A 19933-nucleotide genomic window follows, 5' to 3' on the forward strand; every position below is an offset into this window, starting at 1 on the left:
CCAAACTCCATTAAAAAGGGATTCATGTCTTGCTGTGGAATAGACGTGTTTTTGAAGTGGCTTATTGGATGTTGCCATTATGCAAGGTCTGGCTAGACTGCACACTGATTGCAACATAGAAACTCTCTTGCTCCCTCTTTAACACATAACATCTAACCGGTTCCCCAACTGATTATGCAAAACACAAACACACAGTGTTGGGGAAACAACATTAAAAACTAGTTTGCCAGTGTACTAAAATGTAGTTAAACCACAATCAAATTACAAAATGGGAAGTGATCACAATGACATCCTGACTTCTCATATTGTCATGGGTAGAACTGAACTGGCACTGAATAAAGCGTAGGTGTTTGATTTAGGGATGAGAGCAGGCCAGTCCTCACCTAGGCAGCACAGGGATGTGTTTAAAGAAGAGAGTAAGGGGGGATTGTTAGGGTGGAATAAGGAAAATGCTAAACTTTAAGGGAAATTCATAGTTTTCAATTAGACATATAGGTTGCAAACCAGAGGTGGCTTTAGTGAAATTGCTGGTGACTGTCATTAAATGATAACCATGGCCAATGAGCTGTGGCATTGTGCCATACTGCATGAAAAAAACATCATCAGAATAACATGAATATGTAGTTTGTAATCAACTACAAAAACTACAAGTCCCAAAGTTGGTAACTCCTGAAAATTCTCCAGAGATTTGAATGTGGTGTAACTGCAGCCCAACTACTGCAAATTGTAGTCAAACTAGTGATTGAACTACTCCCTAACACTGCAAACACAATAGGTTACATGCAAGGGCGTATGTTTGAATATGGACAGTATATGTCCCTATCAACATTTTGGGAGGACATACTTGTCCCTACAAATAACTGAGCAAACTAGTTTCCATTATTGTCATTCTAACAGTTACAAAAATAACGGGACGAATGGCATCTCGTATTGCTTCAGTAAAGGACAGTGCATTTTGTTTTTAAATGCATGTGGGCCTATCCTATATTATACCCGACCAGAAGTATTTACAGTTAGTTCCAGTATCCCACTTCTGGGGAAGTTTAAGCGCAGCTTAAACTTTGCCTCATCCAGAGAGAGTCCCAAATAGGGTTTTATGTAATGCACAATGTACTATATGGCATTACAACTTTTTCTCTTATATTATAACTTTATTCTCGACTTCTCAGAGCACAGATATGTGGGATATATTTTAAATGTGCAGAAAGTTTTGATCATGAGCAGAAACATATATTAGGACAATACAGAATGTTTAAGAGCCTTACTGCATTATATTCCATTATAGCCTATTATTATATTTTAAATTGTCACCTATCACCTGAATTTAGTGATTTCCTTTCCTTAAATGAAGACGTTTCCACCATAAATTGGTGCACTTCACCAGAATGCAGGAAATGGAGTGTTCGACGCTGAGAGGACCCTCAGACCTCAGCTACATGTGTCCCCCACCAATGTTGAAATCATACCCACGCCCTTGGTTACAAGTCAAATTGTTCCTGTGGACTGGAGGGTGGCTCAGTGAGCTCCTCTAGTCTCCACTGAAATAAATGGTGTTATGGCGCCATCTAGAGGGCTATAGCAGTGTGCAGCTATGCACCAGCAGAGGGCGCTGTCCAACAAGGTAGCCATTGAACAAACAGCACAAAGCCTTCTCTGGCACCGGAAACCAGGAAGCTTCAACAGCAACATGACATAAACCAAGGCAGTTGTGTTGTGTAACTGCACGTTTCGTAAGTAATGTCTGTCACTATCTCGTCTACTCACGGTTTAATGTACCAGAAAGCCAACAACATAGTCGCGTTAACTGCCGTCGTGTGAATGTGTATTTCTTGGTGGTTTAATACAAACCGACTCGCTGCCGGTTGCCAACACAGCTGATGATGTATGGCTCACTGTTAGCTTAGCATGCTAGCCTAGCCACATAAACAATGGACAGCTGTGGGAGACTTTAAATGTCCCCAATTCAACTTTATGTGGATGTTATAACGGTTTGCCTTACTTCATGTAGTATATTCTTCATATAGACCAGGTATTATAAATATTAATTTCCCCTTTCTAAGCCTAAGTTAACTCTTACAGGATAATTAGCTTGAAGTCATATAACCGTTAAGATAACAGCTAACAGTTAACGTTATTGCTAACGAGATTTCTTTGGATTTAACGCTAAGTTAACCCGTAACAATTAAAGTAAAGCCAGGCTTAGAAGAGACATACATCAGCTGATTGACATTTGAATGACACACTTGACTGACTCTGTTTACAGCTGTATCGCTATGCCTGTAGACGGTTCAGAGGACCAGGTGCCCTCCTCTCTCTCCAGCCCTGCCAGTGCTGCCCTCACCCCGGGAGGGTCTGAGGAAGATGGGGCCACAGGGGGCTCAGCTGTCAACTCTTTCCCTGATAACAGTCAGGGCTCCGAGGCTGCTTCAGCCTATCCTGTCAACACTGGACCTGGGGAGGGCAGCAGTGGTAAGCAATGCAATTCTTGCCCCAAAAGAGACTCATGCTGAACTTCATGAAAAGGTTTGAGCTGTCAAACTGATTGCTGATTAACATAACATTGTATTGTCGTCTGTGGTGTGGTACAGGTGGTAAGAGGTCTGGAGCCTTGCTGCAGATTGACCGACAGCGTATCCAAGCAGCATCTGCCAGTTCTGGAGCTGATGAACTCCAGGGCCTTGGTGTGGCTGTGTACGACCAGGACGTCCTTGAGCAAGGTGTCTTGCAGCAAGTGGACGAGGCAATCCAGGAGGCCAGTCATGCTGCTGCTAAAGCAGAGGCAGAGAAGGAGTACCAGTCTGTGCTCGATGATGTCAGGTAAAGGACAATAACTGCATTAATATAAAGCCCTAAGATGGTTTCCCTTTTAGCAAATATGTGTGCTGTGTTGGAGTGTTCCTGTAAATGTCTTACAATTTAAGACTACACAGTCTGAATGATATAAGTATCATTTAGTTTTGTGTTTGATAAAATGTTAAAATCATACTGAGATACATGTTTTTTCTTTTGGCTTTAAAAATCATTTTTGCTTAGTAGCGGGACTTACCAGCTGTAGCACTTTTGACTTCTGATCAGATGCCAATTAATCATTAAGCTCTGATAAAGAAACTATGAAACAAAGCATATAAAGTTTAACAAGCACATTCAAATCTACAGTATCTTCACAAATGTCTTTTGATTTCAAAATAACAACAAACCTTGAAGCGGTTGATTGATCTTCCTTTTTTTTTTGTGGTTTGTGTTTCAGGTCTGTCACAGCATCTCTGAAACAAATAAACAAGATTATTGAGCAGTTGTCTCCCTATGCTGCCTCCAGCAAAGATATCAGTAGGAAGATTGAATCTGTCAAACGACAGAAAGAAAATAAGGTAAAATACTAAATATGACAAACTTTTTGATTAAACTTGTAGATTTACATGATAATGTCACATTAACATAACATTGATAGTGACTGTCGAAATGATGACAACACCTTTTAATTCAGGAGAAACAGCTGAAGAAAGTCAAAGCCAAACAAAAGCGACTTCAGGCCATTCTGGGAGGAGAGGATGTTGCAAGGGTGGAGGCTGAGCTTCTGGCAGAGGGTGATGATGAAGAGGAAGGTAAGGTGTCTTTTAACCTGTGACTCCCTTCAGTGTACTTACACTGCAGTTTCCACTCATTAATGAAGGGATTTAATACTGAGTCACATGAGGCGTAAATGTGGCGGTTCCCAGCTTTTTATAGATGATGTGAAACCAGGGTCATGTTCATCACTGCCCAAAGTGTAACAAAACAAAGCAGAAATGGAAACAATGCAAAGCATTCATACCAGTTGCAGTTACGGTGGCCAAGAAGGCTATTCTGTGGCATTTCTTATTTAAGGAATTGTCAGAGATGATTGTAAGCAAAGGCTTGAATAAATATCGGGTGTTTAAAAATAAACTCTACAGTGCCGTGATGGCTGTCGATGTTCATATATGTTATATCTTCAGCAGATATCACCCTGACACACCCACCAATTTATATGTCAAACATTTTGAAAGATGAGCTGTAATTGGAAGACTGTCACAAATTTGTGCAAAAATATTTTTACACTTAACTCTCCTTTGGTGTTTTTCTTGCAACAGCTGCTGGCTCCTCATCGATGGGTGTGTCAGAAGTGACTACCAGTACACCTATTGTCTAAATCTAAGAGACCCATAATATACAACACTAATCTCTCCCAAACAGCTGTCAATAGACATTTGACATTTGTGTAATGTTGTCTAAAAAAGAACACAGAACTGCATTAATTTGTTACTGTAATCATTTTTACTCACACTTTGCTTCATGATGTCTAACACATAACCAGTTCTGTTTGACACGGACATTATGCTGTGTTTTGGTAGAGCTGAACATGTACTGTATAGAAACCAACTCGACAACACAGATGGTTGTGGCTATGTAGCTGAAAAGCAGTTTTGCAGCCTAATGCCATTCAGTGCTGATTTAACCTTCTTAAGAAAATTCCTGATCAGTTCATTGTTCATCAAACAAATGTTGATATAGCTGCACATATGAAGTAAACTCCACACTGTGGAGTTTTCGTGTAAACAAAAGCAGTTAGGTTTTACATGTAGTGTTTTTTTTACCAAAGTGTATTGTGTGCATCCTTAAGGCCTAATAAATGTGATCATTATATTTCCTTCCTTTCAGCTCAAACACTTGAAACAAAAAAAAAAGACAAAAAAAAAAGTCTGTTCAAACTTGATTGCACATATGAGTCTTCATACACATGTGTGCACAAGACACAAACAAAACAGGGACCTGCTGATAAAAGCACCGCTCCATAATGCTGCTAGTGGTTATCTCAACAGTTCTAACCCTGCCTGATGTGTGTGTTGTACCAGAAGCCGGGCCATCCACACTGGGCAGCATGCTCATGCCGGCTCAGGAGACCGAATGGGAGGAGTTAATCCGGAAAGGTCACATGACTCCTTTTGGAACCCGAATCCCGCAGAAGGAGGAAAAAAAGGAACCTCGAAAAGTTATGCTTGCTGAGAACTCTGCCTTTGACCTGTACTTGGCGGACCAGGCCAAGATTGCTACTGAGAGGAAGAGACTCCCTCTTCTTAAGAAGAAGATGAGCTCCAGACTCAGCCCTGGTGTAGAGGCCAGGGGGAAAACCAACAAAAAAGTTTCCTCTTCCAAGGATAAAAAAATGAAGAAGCGCATGCGAAAACTCCAGATAACTGCTCTGAAGGCCCATCCGAAGGCTCGGCCCAAGGCTGAGCCACAGCTCCCTAAGCCAAAGAAGAAGCGTCACATTGAGGGAGAGGAGACAGACAGCGAGGAGTCAGAGTACCTGCCCAGTGACGAAGGCATAGATCCTGACCAGGAGGAAAGAGAAGCCATGGAGGAGGGCTTTGGGGAGGATGATGATGAGGAATATGAGTTGAAACCATACAAGCAAAAAAGTGAGAAGAAAGCGAGGAAGAAAATAAAGAAAAGAGAGGAGAGCGAGGAAGAATACTACCCTGAGAGTTCAGATGGAGAGGAGGGTGTGAAGGGCAAAAACAAGAAAAACAAAGATGATGGAGATGTGAAGTACTACAGACAGAGAATAAGGTATGATCATCTACTTCCTGCTGTAAACTTATATAAATGATTGGTAATGTTGCCCCCCAGTTTTGTTATTTGTTTTCAGTTTGTGAACAGTAGATTTCTTCTTGGAGTTATGGTTGGATGCAAAGGTGCCGAAAGTTTTCATCAGCAAGTCTTCTTCTAAAGAGAATGCATACATCGGCGCCTGTAAATGACATGCTCAACAAACACCAGATTTAGCCTTTAACTTTGCATCACATTTGCAATGGCAGTGGTGCAAATGTGCTATTGTTATTCCCTTTAGTTAAGGAGAAAAGCAGTCGCTTTCTGCTGGCTCCATAGTGCAGAAGGAGAGTTAATCCCAGATGAGATTGGCAGCTGTTTCTTGACTAAGCAAATTCACTCCCTGCTCTTCTTCTCTCTCTGCTCTCACACTGGCCTAATTATCCTCCTGCACATGGTTTTATACACTCACTCACTCTAATGCTCAAATTAATGGAAGAGCAGCCCTAATGAGATTTCATATTTATAGCTGCCAAATAAATTGTGTTGGCATGTGTCCTTTTTCTACACTACAGTGATTGAATGTCAATTCAACAGCATAGACACGGCATGGATGGTGAGGCTAGCTTATATGAGGAATGATATTATTAGAGCAGGCGGTATTTGTAGTTGGGTGGGGGGGGGTGTAGTGGGGGCAGAAAAGTGTAATTAACTGAACCAATGCTTAGTCTTGACTTAATTAGAGAGTGTGGTCTCCCAGGCCCAGCTAAAGGACCAGTTTCGTGGCAGGGTGACAGGACCAGGCCCAAATGAAGATGGATTCTTATCCTCTCCACCTCACACCTTTCTGGGGAACTCGCACTACTAATTGTCTGTATCAATCTTCATTTGCTGCGCGACGACTGTGCCTCTAACTGCCCTCTCTCCTGCACCATTAAAATTGTTCTCCTTTACATTTCCCTTTTTGCTGTAGATGTTTCACCGCTCAAGGGAAATACCCACAACTCAAAACATTTGCTATCCATACACCTGTGTAGGCAAGTCTTAAAATAAATCAGTGGGTGCAAGAGGTGCAAATGGCATATCCATACATTCGGTATACCTGCTCACCCTGTTTCTGGGTTCGAGCTGTGGGGTACACAGGTCACTAGTCTATCACAGGGCTAATGCCAGAGACAGATCCATCATGAAACTGAATTCATTTGTAATATCTCTCACTTTATCAAGCTTGGATTACCAAATAATGTCAGTGTTCGCATGTATAACACAATGTCAATCACTTGAAGTTAAGACTAAAATATTGTCACTCAACGCTGAAGAACTGACAGCGAACAATGTCAGCTTGAAGATGAGGCAGGTCTTTGTTCTTTGACTTCTCCTTCAGCGAGTTGTGTTCACTAGTATTGACTGAAGCCCACCCAAGAGCTTCACAGTAAAATAGAGAACCATTTTTTAACCGCTAGTTTTACTCTATTATTATGTACTCATTCTCCCGCCAGGAGGTGGAAGCGACAGCGTCTTCGAGAAAGAGAGGAGAAGAGAGAAAGAGGCGAGTTTACAGACGACAGTGATGAAGAATTTGATGAAGGCTTCAAAGTGCCTGGTTTCCTCTGGAAAAAACTTTACAAGTAAGTTCAATGTCCAACATCGGGAATTATCTAATATCCTCACTGTCGGTCACCGATGTTTATAACTGCCAATTAACAAAGTGATAGGATGTGACTAATAACTGTAAAACAATTTGTGTATGAAAAATATCTGTGTACTTTCTCTGGTGTCTTGGTCTATGATACACCCTCTGCTTCCAGGAACCTTTGCCCAGAAATGTAATGATTAATCAAAGATTATTTGATCAAGACATTATAAAAGTGATTCACTTACTGCTGCTATAGCTCAAAAGCTTTCATTGGAAAGTCATTTGTTGTTTCATAAGACTTTTAAGCGTTAACTAGCAGGGATTGATACTTACTGGCAAGCACAATTGAACCAGATTTCAATTGAAATACAGCGTAAATACCAGACCACCCTGTCATGTGAGCACTTCAGTGTCCACAGTTGCCGTCATGCACAGGTGTTGTTAGTTTTTTTACATATGTGTATATCACATCGTTAGGTACCAGCAGACAGGTGTGCGGTGGATGTGGGAACTCCACTGTCAGCAGGCAGGTGGCATCCTGGGAGATGAGATGGGATTGGGCAAAACCATCCAGATCATCAGCTTCCTGGCTGGACTGAGCTACAGCAAACTGAGGACAAGAGGATCCAACTACAGGTAAACACACACACACACACACACACACACACACACACACAACAACAACAAACTGTGACCAGAGACTGTGTGTCTGTATGGTATGAATATTTGATTAGGGGGATTTCTGCTTGAGAGTGTTCATCTGAATTATTAAACATGTTTCAATTATCAGACTCTTCACTTTCTTACTGCAGACATCAGAGAAAACACTGACACTCTGTTTGTGTGTGTGTGTTTGCGTGCTTGAGAGAGTGTGTTAGAGTAAAGTGAGCATTTTCATGAACTCTTATAATGAATTTCAGACTCATGAGCAGCTGTGTCACAACAAATCAACCGTGGAAAACGTGACGCAGTGGAAGTGATAATCTAGTTTTACTGCACAAACGACACACATGCATTTAGGAGGTGGATGGTCAATACTCTGTCTACTATAGACGCCCACAAATTGATTGCTTGCAAACTCAATTATGGCCAAGTATCAATAGCTTCCACCAGGCAGAGGTTCATACCAGCCCATTAGTGTATCTTTATGCGTGCGTGTGTGCGTCTGTGTTTGACAAAGCACTTGTAAATCTTCACAGAGAAGCTGAGCGTGTGTCCATACACCTTCTTAGATTCATTCACAGAGAGTTTATGGGGCAGTGGAGGTAAATGTACATTATTGTACACAGGCACTCGGCTCTCTCTGTTTACCTTATGCTTGAATGCATGACACATTTGACACATCCATGACACATTTGACAATGTTCTAGAATTTGGTGTAGAAATGATGACTTTAATTTGCTAATGAAATTTGCTGAGGTTATCCAAATTTAAATGAACCCTGAATTCCCTTGTTACCTATCTTTATCACAGGTTTGCAGTTAAACACCTCTGTACTGTGTGTTTGGTTGTAGGTATGTTGGTCTGGGTCCGACAGTCATCGTGTGCCCGGCCACAGTCATGCACCAGTGGGTAAAGGAGTTCCACACCTGGTGGCCTCCTTTCAGAGTGGCTGTCCTGCATGAAACTGGCTCGTTCACCAGCAACAAGGTAATTATGTGTTCGTGTGTGTTTGATTTTCATATTCCTAATTTAGTTAGAAAGTTTTCTACAGGGTCTATTTTTCCTCTGGGGGGCACTAGAGGTCTGTTTATGCAGCATTATCTCCTAACCTTCTCCCCTCTTCACCTCTCTCCTCAAACCATATTAAAGTAGATGCCCTACTTCGACACTCAAGCTACCAGAGATGGTTAGGAATTGCACTGACAAAAACCTGTACTGATCATGTTTTTTTGTCCTCTGTTGCAGCAAAAGCTTATTCCAGAGATAGCGGCGTGTCATGGGATCTTGATAACCTCATATTCAGCTGTGAGGAATATGCAAGACATCTTGCAGCGCTATGATTGGCACTATATTATACTGGATGAGGGCCATAAGATCAGGAATCCAAATGCTGGAGTTACCACTGCCTGCAAACAGGTATTGTTTCAAACACAGACACATTCATGAGCACACACATTTTTACCACAACACTTAGAGCATGCAAACAGTAACGGCCTTTACATGTAAATACATTTAAAGTTGAAAAAGTAATACATGCCTTTTCATTTGTGTCAGTTATCAAGGTCCTCCCTTTCCACACTCCTACCATTAGAATATGTCGTTTACTCCATTTATACTTAGAACAATAACAAGTATGCTAGGACATCATTAGGAATATATAACATACATTCTTTCCTCCTTCTCTCTAGTTTCGCACTCCCCACAGGTTCATCCTGTCAGGCTCTCCCATGCAGAACAACTTGAAGGAGCTGTGGTCTCTGTTTGACTTTGTCTTCCCCGGCAAACTGGGGACATTACCCGTCTTTATGGAGCAGTTCTCTGTGCCGATCACCATGGGAGGATACAGCAACGCCTCGCCTGTACAGGTACTGGAACACACACAAATGCACAGTCAGGATTTGTTAGACTCTGCATCTCATTTTTGAACGACAAAGACTAGTTGTATGATAAATCCATTAAGAAATGTCCCCCTATTTTAGACTTGGGACACATTTTTAAAAGTTAAGAGCAAAGCAGAAGCAGGTGCAAAGACTGAGCATGAAGTTGTCATTGTGCTTTATCTTGTACTTTGGGTTTTATAATTCTATAATTGACCATTTTCATTTCAAATTAAAACAAAGTAGATTAACAATGTTTAAAAAATAGAATAGGATAACACAAAAGGTTATAATGCTTATTTCATTTATGGATTGAAGTTAATGAAAAGGGAAGACAAGGATGCATAGCATGCATGCAACAACCCGATAAGCAAACCTATAACTGTAGCATAGTGAGGGAGCGATGGAGGGCTAAAGTGTCACTTGACAGCACTAGCAACACACACGCATGTAGGCCCAATTTTGGAGAGCTAGATGAAGGCTAGTCAGAAGGAGAGATTGTAGAGCAACAGAGCCATTAAGTGCAGAGCAGGATAATGTAAGTCCATGCAAAGGAACTTCAGTACATCCCTAGTGTGTGTGAGAGAGAGGGAAGGGCTAAAGTGGAGAGCCAGTGAGCTAAATTGTAGCCCTTTGTCATTAGTGCTCAATCGTTAATAACCCACTGACTGTATGGATTTAATTATTTAAGCTGGCTATTGATGCTTCTTCCGCTGTCGATAATAAAAACCTTTACTAATTATTAATGTTATTAAATGGTCAGAGAGGGCTAAGCTCTGCTGCCTTATCCTCCTCTCGAAATTCTCAGAACAGCAGATCAGGCCCTCGGCTGATGTTCATGTGCATGCACAACTAGATGTATGTAAAAACGTATGCAGAATGGGGTGGGGCTGGATGTGGATGCAGGATCCATTACTGAAGCAAGCGTTTGCATCCCCATGTGAATCCACTCAGCAGCTTGTGCAGAGATCACTGGATCATCTGCTGCCCTGCTCTTCTTCTTTTCCACTCTGACCTCCATTGAGCCTTAAATCTCTCCATGATATTGTCCCCTCCGGCTTTGCCGAGGGTGTCTTTGATCCCTCTGCGGACCCCCACTGAGTTAATGTTTAAAAGGCTAAATGGCCTTTAGCACTGACTCTGGATGAGGTGTAGCAGGGCATTTTGCAGCGGGGCTCGTAGTGCAGGGTGGGACCAAAGCTCCCCCTCTGCTTCCAATGAAGCTGGCGAGTAGTACTGATGAAAGAAGAGGGCTCTGTCCCTCGAGACCAACAGCACTCTGATCAATGCTTAATGGCTCGTGCTAGTGAAAGGGACAGCAACACAAGGGAGGTGATGAGAGAGCGCTAAAATAACAATCATGCCTCAGGAAACATCCACAGTGACAGGTGGGATCGTGGATGCGGTTGCTTGACAGTCTGTTGCTATTGTTTTAAAGCAGTTTGTTTGTGTTGTTTTTCAGGTCCAAACAGCATTTAAGTGCGCATGCGTGCTGAGAGACACCATAAATCCTTACCTGCTCAGAAGAATGAAAGCAGACGTCAAGGCCAACCTCTCCTTACCTGACAAAAATGAACAGGTATTCATCATACTAAGACATTTGACCCTGTTCTGTCTAAGTATTGAACAGCCTCTCACGCCTGCTTCTCTTAACTGGGGAGGTGTTTATCTGATTGGATGTGACTGTATGTGCCACGTCTAAGGAGTATTTGATGAATGTGCATGGCCCTTGTCAGGTGAAGCCAGCTAATAAAGTCCTGGTAAAGTAAAAGGAGCAGGTATTCATTAAGGTGGCTGGTCCCTGGTCTGTCCATGCGGCTGACGCTGGTTGACTCCTCAGTCCACTTCAGCTCATTAAGTCAGTCCCTGGGGACAGCAGTGGCTCCAAAAACACATTGCTTCCCTCTAATTTCTCTTCACACACACTGCACTTCATCAAGGGGCTTTAAAGCGGATGTTCACTGCTTAGTACACACTCTTACACTTCTCTGTGTGTGTGTTTTTGTATGTTTGTGTGTGTGTGTGTGTGTGTGTGTGTGTGTGTGTGTGTGTGTGTGTGTGTGTGTGTGTAGGTTCTGTTTTGCAGATTAACAGAGGACCAGCGGCAGGTTTATCAGACCTTCCTAGATTCCAAAGAGGTCTACCAGATACTTAACGGGGACATGCAGGTAAGCCTCTCTTTCATAGTTAAAGTGGGTTCACGGTGTTTGTTTTATGCTTCCTCCATTTGGGCTCTTTGCGTTGACCCACGCTACATTATAAGGACAAGAAGAGCAAAACTCTCAGTCAAGGAGAAGACTTCCAGGAACCGGACTTGCCTTATTCATTATTTAACCTCCTAATTGATGAATATCAGTTCACCTCTCTCACTCACAGGCATTTGTGTGTATTTTTATGCACTCCTTTACACTTAAAGAACAACACCTTGAAGCAGCATCGGTGGAATTAAATGTAAATTTTGTTAAACCCCTAATAGCTTGACTTTAGTATTCTTTAAGATGCTCTCTTTTAAGGAAGCTGTGCAGTGTCTTCTCACATTAGCTAGACCCTTGAGAGAGAGACTCGACCATTTATCACCACTGACCAAATGGACGTGGTTGGAGAGCCAGGGGTGACCACAGCAGATTGTGCGCATGCACATACACACACACACACACACACACACACACACACATGCTCTTATAGACATATTCAGTGGTCACTCTTGGTCCATTAACCACCATTACTAATGCAGTGACCGTTGGGCCTTCATCAAGAAACACGGCCTTTATTGTCCGTAAATAAATTATGTAACTAATTCTTGTAGACTAAAGTAAATTTGTTTATTTGTTTAAAGGGGCAACGCTGTAAAATGCTGTAAATATACCAAGCTTTGTGTTTTTTTTACCAGGTTTGTCACCTGGCACCAACTCTTCGTTCATGAAACTAACGGTATTTAAAAATGTTCCTTTTTTTTTGTGCTGTTTAGGTGTTCTCTGGTTTGATAGCTCTACGCAAGATCTGTAACCACCCTGACCTTTTCTCGGGCGGCCCCCGGATACTGAGGGGAATACCTTTTCTCGGGCGGCCCCCGGATACTGAGGGGAATTCCAGAGGACCAGCTAACTAAGGAGGAACACTTTGGCTATTGGAAACGCTCGGGCAAGCTGATCGTGGTGGAGTCTCTGCTGCGACTCTGGTTCAAACAGGGCCACAGAGTCCTGCTCTTCACTCAGTCAAGACAGGTGAGGAACAAGTTGTTCTGGCTTTTTTGTTTGCCCATCAATCCCTTTGCTAAAATAGCTGTTAATATGTAGACTGTTTCAAACCTGACAACATAAACAAAGTCCCTTTGTATTTTCTATTGGAGTGTTTGTTAAGGCAGCAGCTGACAGGAAGTAAACAGGGACAAATGCTGTTGTCCAAGCAACAGATAGCAATGAAACGGATATTTCTTGAGAATGGCTTGTATAGCTTCTTTACAGTCGCGTAACTGTAATTACCCACAAAATTCAGATGGGGGACAGGAACTGATGAATCTATATACTGTGTGAATTGGATATACAGGAAAGGGACTACATAAAAGGTCTGGATGACCTCGTCTTCTAGACCTCCTAACATTACTAACATTACACAGTGAGCCGATGAAATGTACAAGAGTCAAGTAGACTGTAACTAAATAGTGTGCCACAACTGAAACAACTGCTCTCTTTTTGGCTGGTTTAGTAATTGCTTGAGTATACCTGTCTTTTATATTTTAACCCTGTGCATGGATGCACTGCTGTCAGACTAACATTACAAGGTAATGTTAGCTAACTTTTCGGTGCTGTTTTCTACCTAACGGATCAACCGTTTCCAGTGGTCTGGTGAAATGCTGTTAAAAATCTGGGTTGTGGCTAAAAACATGGGGAAGTTGTCACAGTACATTGTAACTGCATCTTACTCGAGGCATGTTTAACACAACACTTAATGTTTATGTTTGAGATTAGCTGACTCTGCTCCTCAAGACCGAAGACAGGGGTTTTTGAACCTCATCTGCCGCTGTTTTTCAGTGACATGTTTTTTCCTTCTCCCCTTTACCCCCTACTATTTTTGGACTCAAAGTAGCCTTTGTTTTTCCCCAGTTTAATCGATAGGAACAACCATAAAGAGCGCAAATCATAGGCATTTGTGCAGTGTTGGTGGTCCTTGCCTCCAGTTGCCTACCCACTATTTGGACAGCACACCTGTGTCTGACATCATATGCAAAAAAGCTATAAATGCACTCTGATTAATTTTTGTTTAGGCTACACATTTCTTTCCTGCTTTAAATTAGGGCTGGGCAATATATCAATATTAAATAGACTTTGTGACATGAGACTAGATATTGTATTAGATTTTGTACACCATTATATCGTTACTGCTGTTCCTGCTTTTAAAACCTGCATTAAAGTGATGTCATTTACTGAACTTAGCGGACTGTTCTAGCTGCTCTGCTGTTTTGCCTTTACTTATTTAGTTTTAATATCCACATTACTGTTGTGTAAATATTTGGTGGAAGCACAAATAGTAAACTAAATATATTCACAGTATTGATAAAGGTATTTGGTCAGAAATATTGTAATTACTGATTTTCACCGACACCTACTTCAAATTAATATCCTAAATTGTCATGCCACTTGTAAATGTTGTCTCTTTATTTGCTGCTGGCTAGCGGTGTGTGTGTGTATGTGTGTGAGAGAGAGAGAGTGTGTATGTAAGCGAGGCCCCAGCTGTTGTAGTCAATACCAATGAGATTATACCTCAGAGGGAACCTGAGACCCTCCCTGTCGGTATCTCTGTCCATGTAATATTAATCTCTCTAATCCTTTTAGAGATAATCCAACCCTCAGCCCTTCTTTTCCTCTTTATGTTTCTCTCCTCGCCTTTTTCTCACTGTCTCTTTGCCGTCTTTATCTCCTCTCCAGATGTTGGACATCTTGGAGGTATTCACGATGGAGAATAACTACTCATACCTGAAAATGGACGGCACTACCACAATAGCTTCCCGACAGCCCCTCATCGCTCGCTACAACGAGGTAAGGATTATTCATCCCTAATGGCTCTAAGTGTTTCCCATGAAAATCCTGTCCTGAGGGACGAGATGCTTCAGTTGAACCCTGCGCACCCTGAGGTGGAAACACTAATTGATGACAATCTGTTGTTCGGAATGGATGTGCCTTATTGTTTCTGTCAGCAAATAGATTTTTAAATTATAACTAATAAAGAAGTGTGCTTAGATTACCAGTAACGAAAGCCAAGTTTAGATTAAGCTGTTTGATTCTCTTTAAATAGGCTTTAGTTTAAGAGAACAGGATGTTATGGCCTCAGAATTATCTAATGTAATTTGTTTATATGATTATACCCCAAGTTTAAAATGTGGATAAGATGTTTGTTAATCACTGATATTATTTTCTTACAGGACAAATCTATTTTTATCTTCTTGTTGACCACTAAAGTTGGAGGTCTGGGAGTCAATCTGACTGGAGCCAATAGAGTCATCATCTATGACCCAGACTGGAACCCCAGTACCGACACACAGGTTAGACAGATACACACACTCAGTAGTACAAATAAAACATTCACACAGTGCATTATTTCTCAGGGGAGTTATTATTCTACATGTGTTATTTGCATCTTTAAATTACCTACATTTCCAGTTGCAGCTTTTCCTGCGTCTCCCTATTTTTTCCTTGTGTACTTTAAGTCTAAAAACCTTGACTGTGTGTTTCAGATTATTTACTTTATCATTAATTTGAATATATTGTGTTTTTTATAGGCTCGGGAGCGAGCATGGAGGATCGGTCAGACGCAGCAAGTGACAGTCTACAGACTGCTGACTGCAGGGACCATCGAGGAGAAAATCTACCACAGGTCAGATTGCTGTTTTTCTTTTTATGTTCGGCCCTAAGCACTTCACACACACGCAATATTCAATCACAGAACTCAATTAAAAAGAGGTTTTAAAAAAAACACACTGGCTTTTGTGTTTTCTTTAACGCAGTCTCGCATTTTAGTTATCTTTCACACGTTCGTGAATAGTGGTAATGACAAGACTAATTGCTCACATCACTGCTGTATTACTACCTGCACTATCCCAGTTCTCAGTAATTGAAAAGCTTTCCTGCATTATTAAATGGCCAATCTAGGACTTCTAAACTGTTGCTCTGTTTGGCTTGGGTCTGCAAAGTGCTCTAAAAAAACAAGTTGGAAGAACTGCTGGGATTCTATTTTGATACATACAGTAGTGTGGTTAACTAATTTTCTCATCCATCAGCCAGACTACTCTGTGGTGACAGATGATCGGGGGTTGCCTGCTGAGGTAAAATAACAAATTACACACACATATCTAATTCTGTATTTTGTAATTCAGGCAAATCTTCAAACAGTTTCTGACCAACCGCGTTCTGAAGGACCCCAAACAAAGACGGTTCTTCAAGTCGAATGACATTTATGAGCTCTTCACTCTGGCTGACCCCGATGGAGCTCAGGGAACAGAGACCAGTGCCATATTTGCAGGTCTGCACATTTTTCTTGTTTGTCTTTTATTTTGAAATGTTTTATTGTCCAATTATTGAATTATCTGAATCTCTTTTAAAGATAAGTTTCTAATAATTGACCTAACGGGTTCTGATTGTCATACAGGTACAGGCTCTGATGTCAAGGCACCTAAGAAGCCTCAGAGGCCAAGGCCATCACACACGGTAAACCATAGCAGCAATAAACACAAACACACCTCGGCAAACCAGAATGAAACCGGTGCAGACAGCCGACAGTCTGCAGCAAACATTCCTGCATTAAGAGATGGAAACACTTCTCAGTGCAGTAAAAACTCTCCGGGTAAACCAAATGGCCTAAGAGACAGTCAAAGCACCGACCGAAATGGCCTGGATGCAGAGCCAAATATTTTAGCAAATACACAGCGTACAGGACAAAATAACAGAGACTGGGACGCAGCCAAACCAGCAGTTAAAAACTCAAACTCATCCAGTTCTCACCAACACACAGACAAAGACTCTGCCCTGACAAGCCCACAGAAACACAGGGAAAAGAGGAAGCACTGCGACTCAGCTGACTCGGACAAACACAAACATAAGAGGCGTAAACACTCCAAAGATTCTCGGTTTGAAGGTCATCGCATCTCTCATTTGGTGAAGAAAAAGACCTATGAGAAAGCGGAGGATGAAGATGAGGCACAGAAGAAATCAGACGATTACGTTTTGGCAAAGCTCTTCAAAAAATCTGGTAGGCTTTTTGTGCATAAACCCCCTCAGCCTTGTCAGACATAGTTTATTTGGAAATTCTTGCAAAACAATAAACTGCTTTGTTGACTCTTTTTTTCTTCAGGTATCCACAGCGTGATGCAGCATGACACCATCATGGAGTCCTCTAACCCTGACTATGTTCTAGTGGAGGCAGAAGCTAATAGGGTGGCTAAAGATGCCCTGAAAGCGCTTAAGGTTTCTCGCCAGCAGTGTAGGCTGGCCTTAAATAGACCCCCTCCTCCACCTGCAAGGTACACAGTCTCACTGACACACTTAGGTTTGTTTAGAGCTCCACCTATGTGAACCAAACATCTCAGTCTTTCCCTTGTCCGCTCTTTCAGGAAACGGTTTGGACAAAAGAATAATTCTCTCCTGGTTGCACCTTCTGTTCAATCTGCCCCCAATCCAGGCAAATGCAAGGTAACAGCAGTGTTATTATGAACAGATAGATGGTTTGGCATTTGTTATGAATTTGTGATGAAATTTTGTGTCATCTGCTTCTCTCTTTAGGATGCTGCTATTGTAAAGAAGTCTGTGTCAAAGAAGCCTGGTTCGGGCGCTCATTTCAGCGGAGAAGGGATGGAAGGTGACTCAGCCTCCGCCCCGCTCTCCTCCTCCTCCCTGCTGGCCAAGATGAAAGCCCGGAATCACCTCAGCATGCCCTCCAGCCAGAGAGAAGATGCAGAAGAAGAGGAGGACGGCTCCGGGGCTCCAGTAAGGAGCTCCCCCCCGGCTCCGCCCACAGAGCATGACGAGCTGTTGGTGGATGTGCGCAACTTCATAGCCTTCCAGGCCAATGTGGACGGACAGGCTACCACCCAGGAAGTGCTGGAGTATTTCAAACCAAGACTGACTGAGAGTCAGGCGCCTGTTTTCAGAGAGCTGCTCAGGAGCATCTGTGACTTCCAGAGGACGTCTGGTCAGGAGGGCATGTGGAGACTGAAGGAGAGCTTCCGCTGAGTGAAAGCGGAACAAAGACTTAACTGTGATGCAGATTTTAATACTTGTCAGTTATGAGTCTGTCGAGATTAAGCCAACAACTTCTTATTGTTTACTTGTCTTTCTTTAGTTTATTCTGTCAAATTGAGATATCTGTCTGACAAAAATACATCAGAGATAGACAGTAGATTGCATCAGCTATTGAAAGACCATATTGTAGGAATGCCATTTTAGCAGATAAACTCATATTATTATCAGTTAAAGAAGTCTAAGTCTGTCGCACTGTTTGTTTGAGATTTAGGCTTGTCCACGTGTTGTTGCTTCTGTCCTGTTGATTGATTGTCCCTGGTTATACTTGAATTCACTGGTTTTGTATTTGCCAGAAAGTTAAAACTGTATAACCCCGAGTAATGACTTACTCTGAGATGTATTTTATGCTTTCAATTTGTCTCACTTGTCACATTTCTATGAAATTTAATAGGGAAGTAAGTGTGTCATTTTGTAAATATGACCAAATCCCCACCGGGTTTGGTGGGTTTTGTGATGACTGACTTTTCTTAAACTGTGACCTACCTCTGATTATTTGTGGACAAAATGGCAAAAAGCAGTAATTTATCTGCTTTGTTTTATATAAATAAAAGAATATTGATGCTGTCTTGCATTAATTGTAAGAAATAAACCTCTTAAGCTGATTGTTTTTTTCCTAGTTTGGTTATTTAAACAGAATTAAAGGAAGATTTATTGAATTAATCCGAGACAATGTAAAAAATAATGATATTTTAAAGGAGATTATCAGTAATGGTAGATACTGACATTTGAATTTAATTTGTTTTTTGCAGTTTTATTTGCCTGTGAAGGTTTGGTGCTGACCAGGGTCCTGAAATGAAATCTGGTACATAACCGTAGAAATCATCTAAACATGGGAGCCCAAAATCTGCCAAACCTGTTTAAAGTTAACTTGTAAAAGTGTTTCTAACCGAGGAAGATGAGTGTGATTTCATTAAGTCACTTAAGCAACCATCAGAGGATGGAGGGGAAAGCCGCTGACAGGAAGCAGACACACACACACACACACACTTCAGGCCTGCACTCTTGTCAGAGTTGTCTAGACCAAATATTGGGATAAAGTTATCAACCGTTATTTGATTTCAATTTTCTCCACGCACCTCGCCGAGGTCATAATAACAACTTTATTTTCAGTGGTGCATAAATTAATTACGCGCATTTAATAACTAAAATATCATTATATTCCCCCTTTAATAACATAAACGCTGCACGCCAGGGAAACCCTTAATAGCGCGGGGCCCTGTAACTGGCCATTATCCGCCTGTAATGATATTACAGAACCAATTACGCGCCATTAGAAGGGATTTTCTGCACTTTATGTGGTTTAGTCCAATCCCGCACTCCTCTTCTAAATTTCAGCTGCTTCTCGAAGCCTCATTTTGCCTCCACCTCAGAGACGCATGGCGTCTGCGCTCTGCCGTCCCAGATGCGCTTTAAAACTAATTGAAAGGGTCCCGCAGCAGATCATTTATCTGAGGAAGCGAAATAAATCGCAGGACCCCTTGCTGTGAACAAAATCAAAAATTTGGCCTTGTGAGTGTTCTACATGCGCAACCCCTTGTAAAGTGGACCCCCTAACACACCCTGACGAGCAATTAACCCACCCGACAGTCAATCTAAAACCCAAAAGCAGTCATCCTCCTTTTTTTAATATATGAAAGAACCAAATAAAAAGTGCAGCGGGTATGTGTGCATGTTTATGGTTAGGGAATATGCTTGACTCTGGAATAACAATCACTTGTGATGAATTTTTTTGGCACCAGAGCAGAGCTGCCGTTTGCCACCCTGGGTACATCTCCCCTCTCTGCCTCTCTCTCTGTCTTTCTCTGACACACACACACACACACACACACACACACACACCAGGGGTTGGGGGTGAGAGAGACAAAGCCGTGATAATCCGATTAGGACCAATTAGGCGT

At 41.9% G+C, this 19933-nt stretch overlaps 1 protein-coding gene across 1 annotated transcript; it reads left to right on the top strand.

Annotated features, from left to right (window-relative positions):
- The first annotated feature begins 1738 nt into the window (after positions 1-1738).
- ercc6 (excision repair cross-complementation group 6) lies at positions 1739-18637 on the top strand. The gene is made up of 23 exons (XM_050071423.1): positions 1739-2029; positions 2264-2469; positions 2589-2817; positions 3248-3368; positions 3485-3602; positions 4872-5589; positions 7068-7196; positions 7682-7840; positions 8719-8854; positions 9113-9283; positions 9556-9732; positions 11207-11323; positions 11817-11912; positions 12713-12758; positions 12796-12968; positions 14670-14780; positions 15164-15283; positions 15521-15615; positions 16115-16260; positions 16387-16986; positions 17089-17257; positions 17348-17426; positions 17517-18637. The coding sequence occupies exons 2-23, from the start codon at positions 2274-2276 to the stop codon at positions 17964-17966; spliced, it is 4356 nt and encodes a 1451-aa protein (XP_049927380.1). The 5' UTR covers positions 1739-2029; positions 2264-2273; the 3' UTR covers positions 17967-18637.
- Positions 18638-19933: the final 1296 nt, after the last annotated feature.

This window comes from Epinephelus moara, chromosome 19, assembly GCF_006386435.1.
Source record: "Epinephelus moara isolate mb chromosome 19, YSFRI_EMoa_1.0, whole genome shotgun sequence".
In the NCBI taxonomy this organism is placed as follows: Eukaryota; Metazoa; Chordata; class Actinopteri; order Perciformes; family Serranidae; genus Epinephelus; species Epinephelus moara.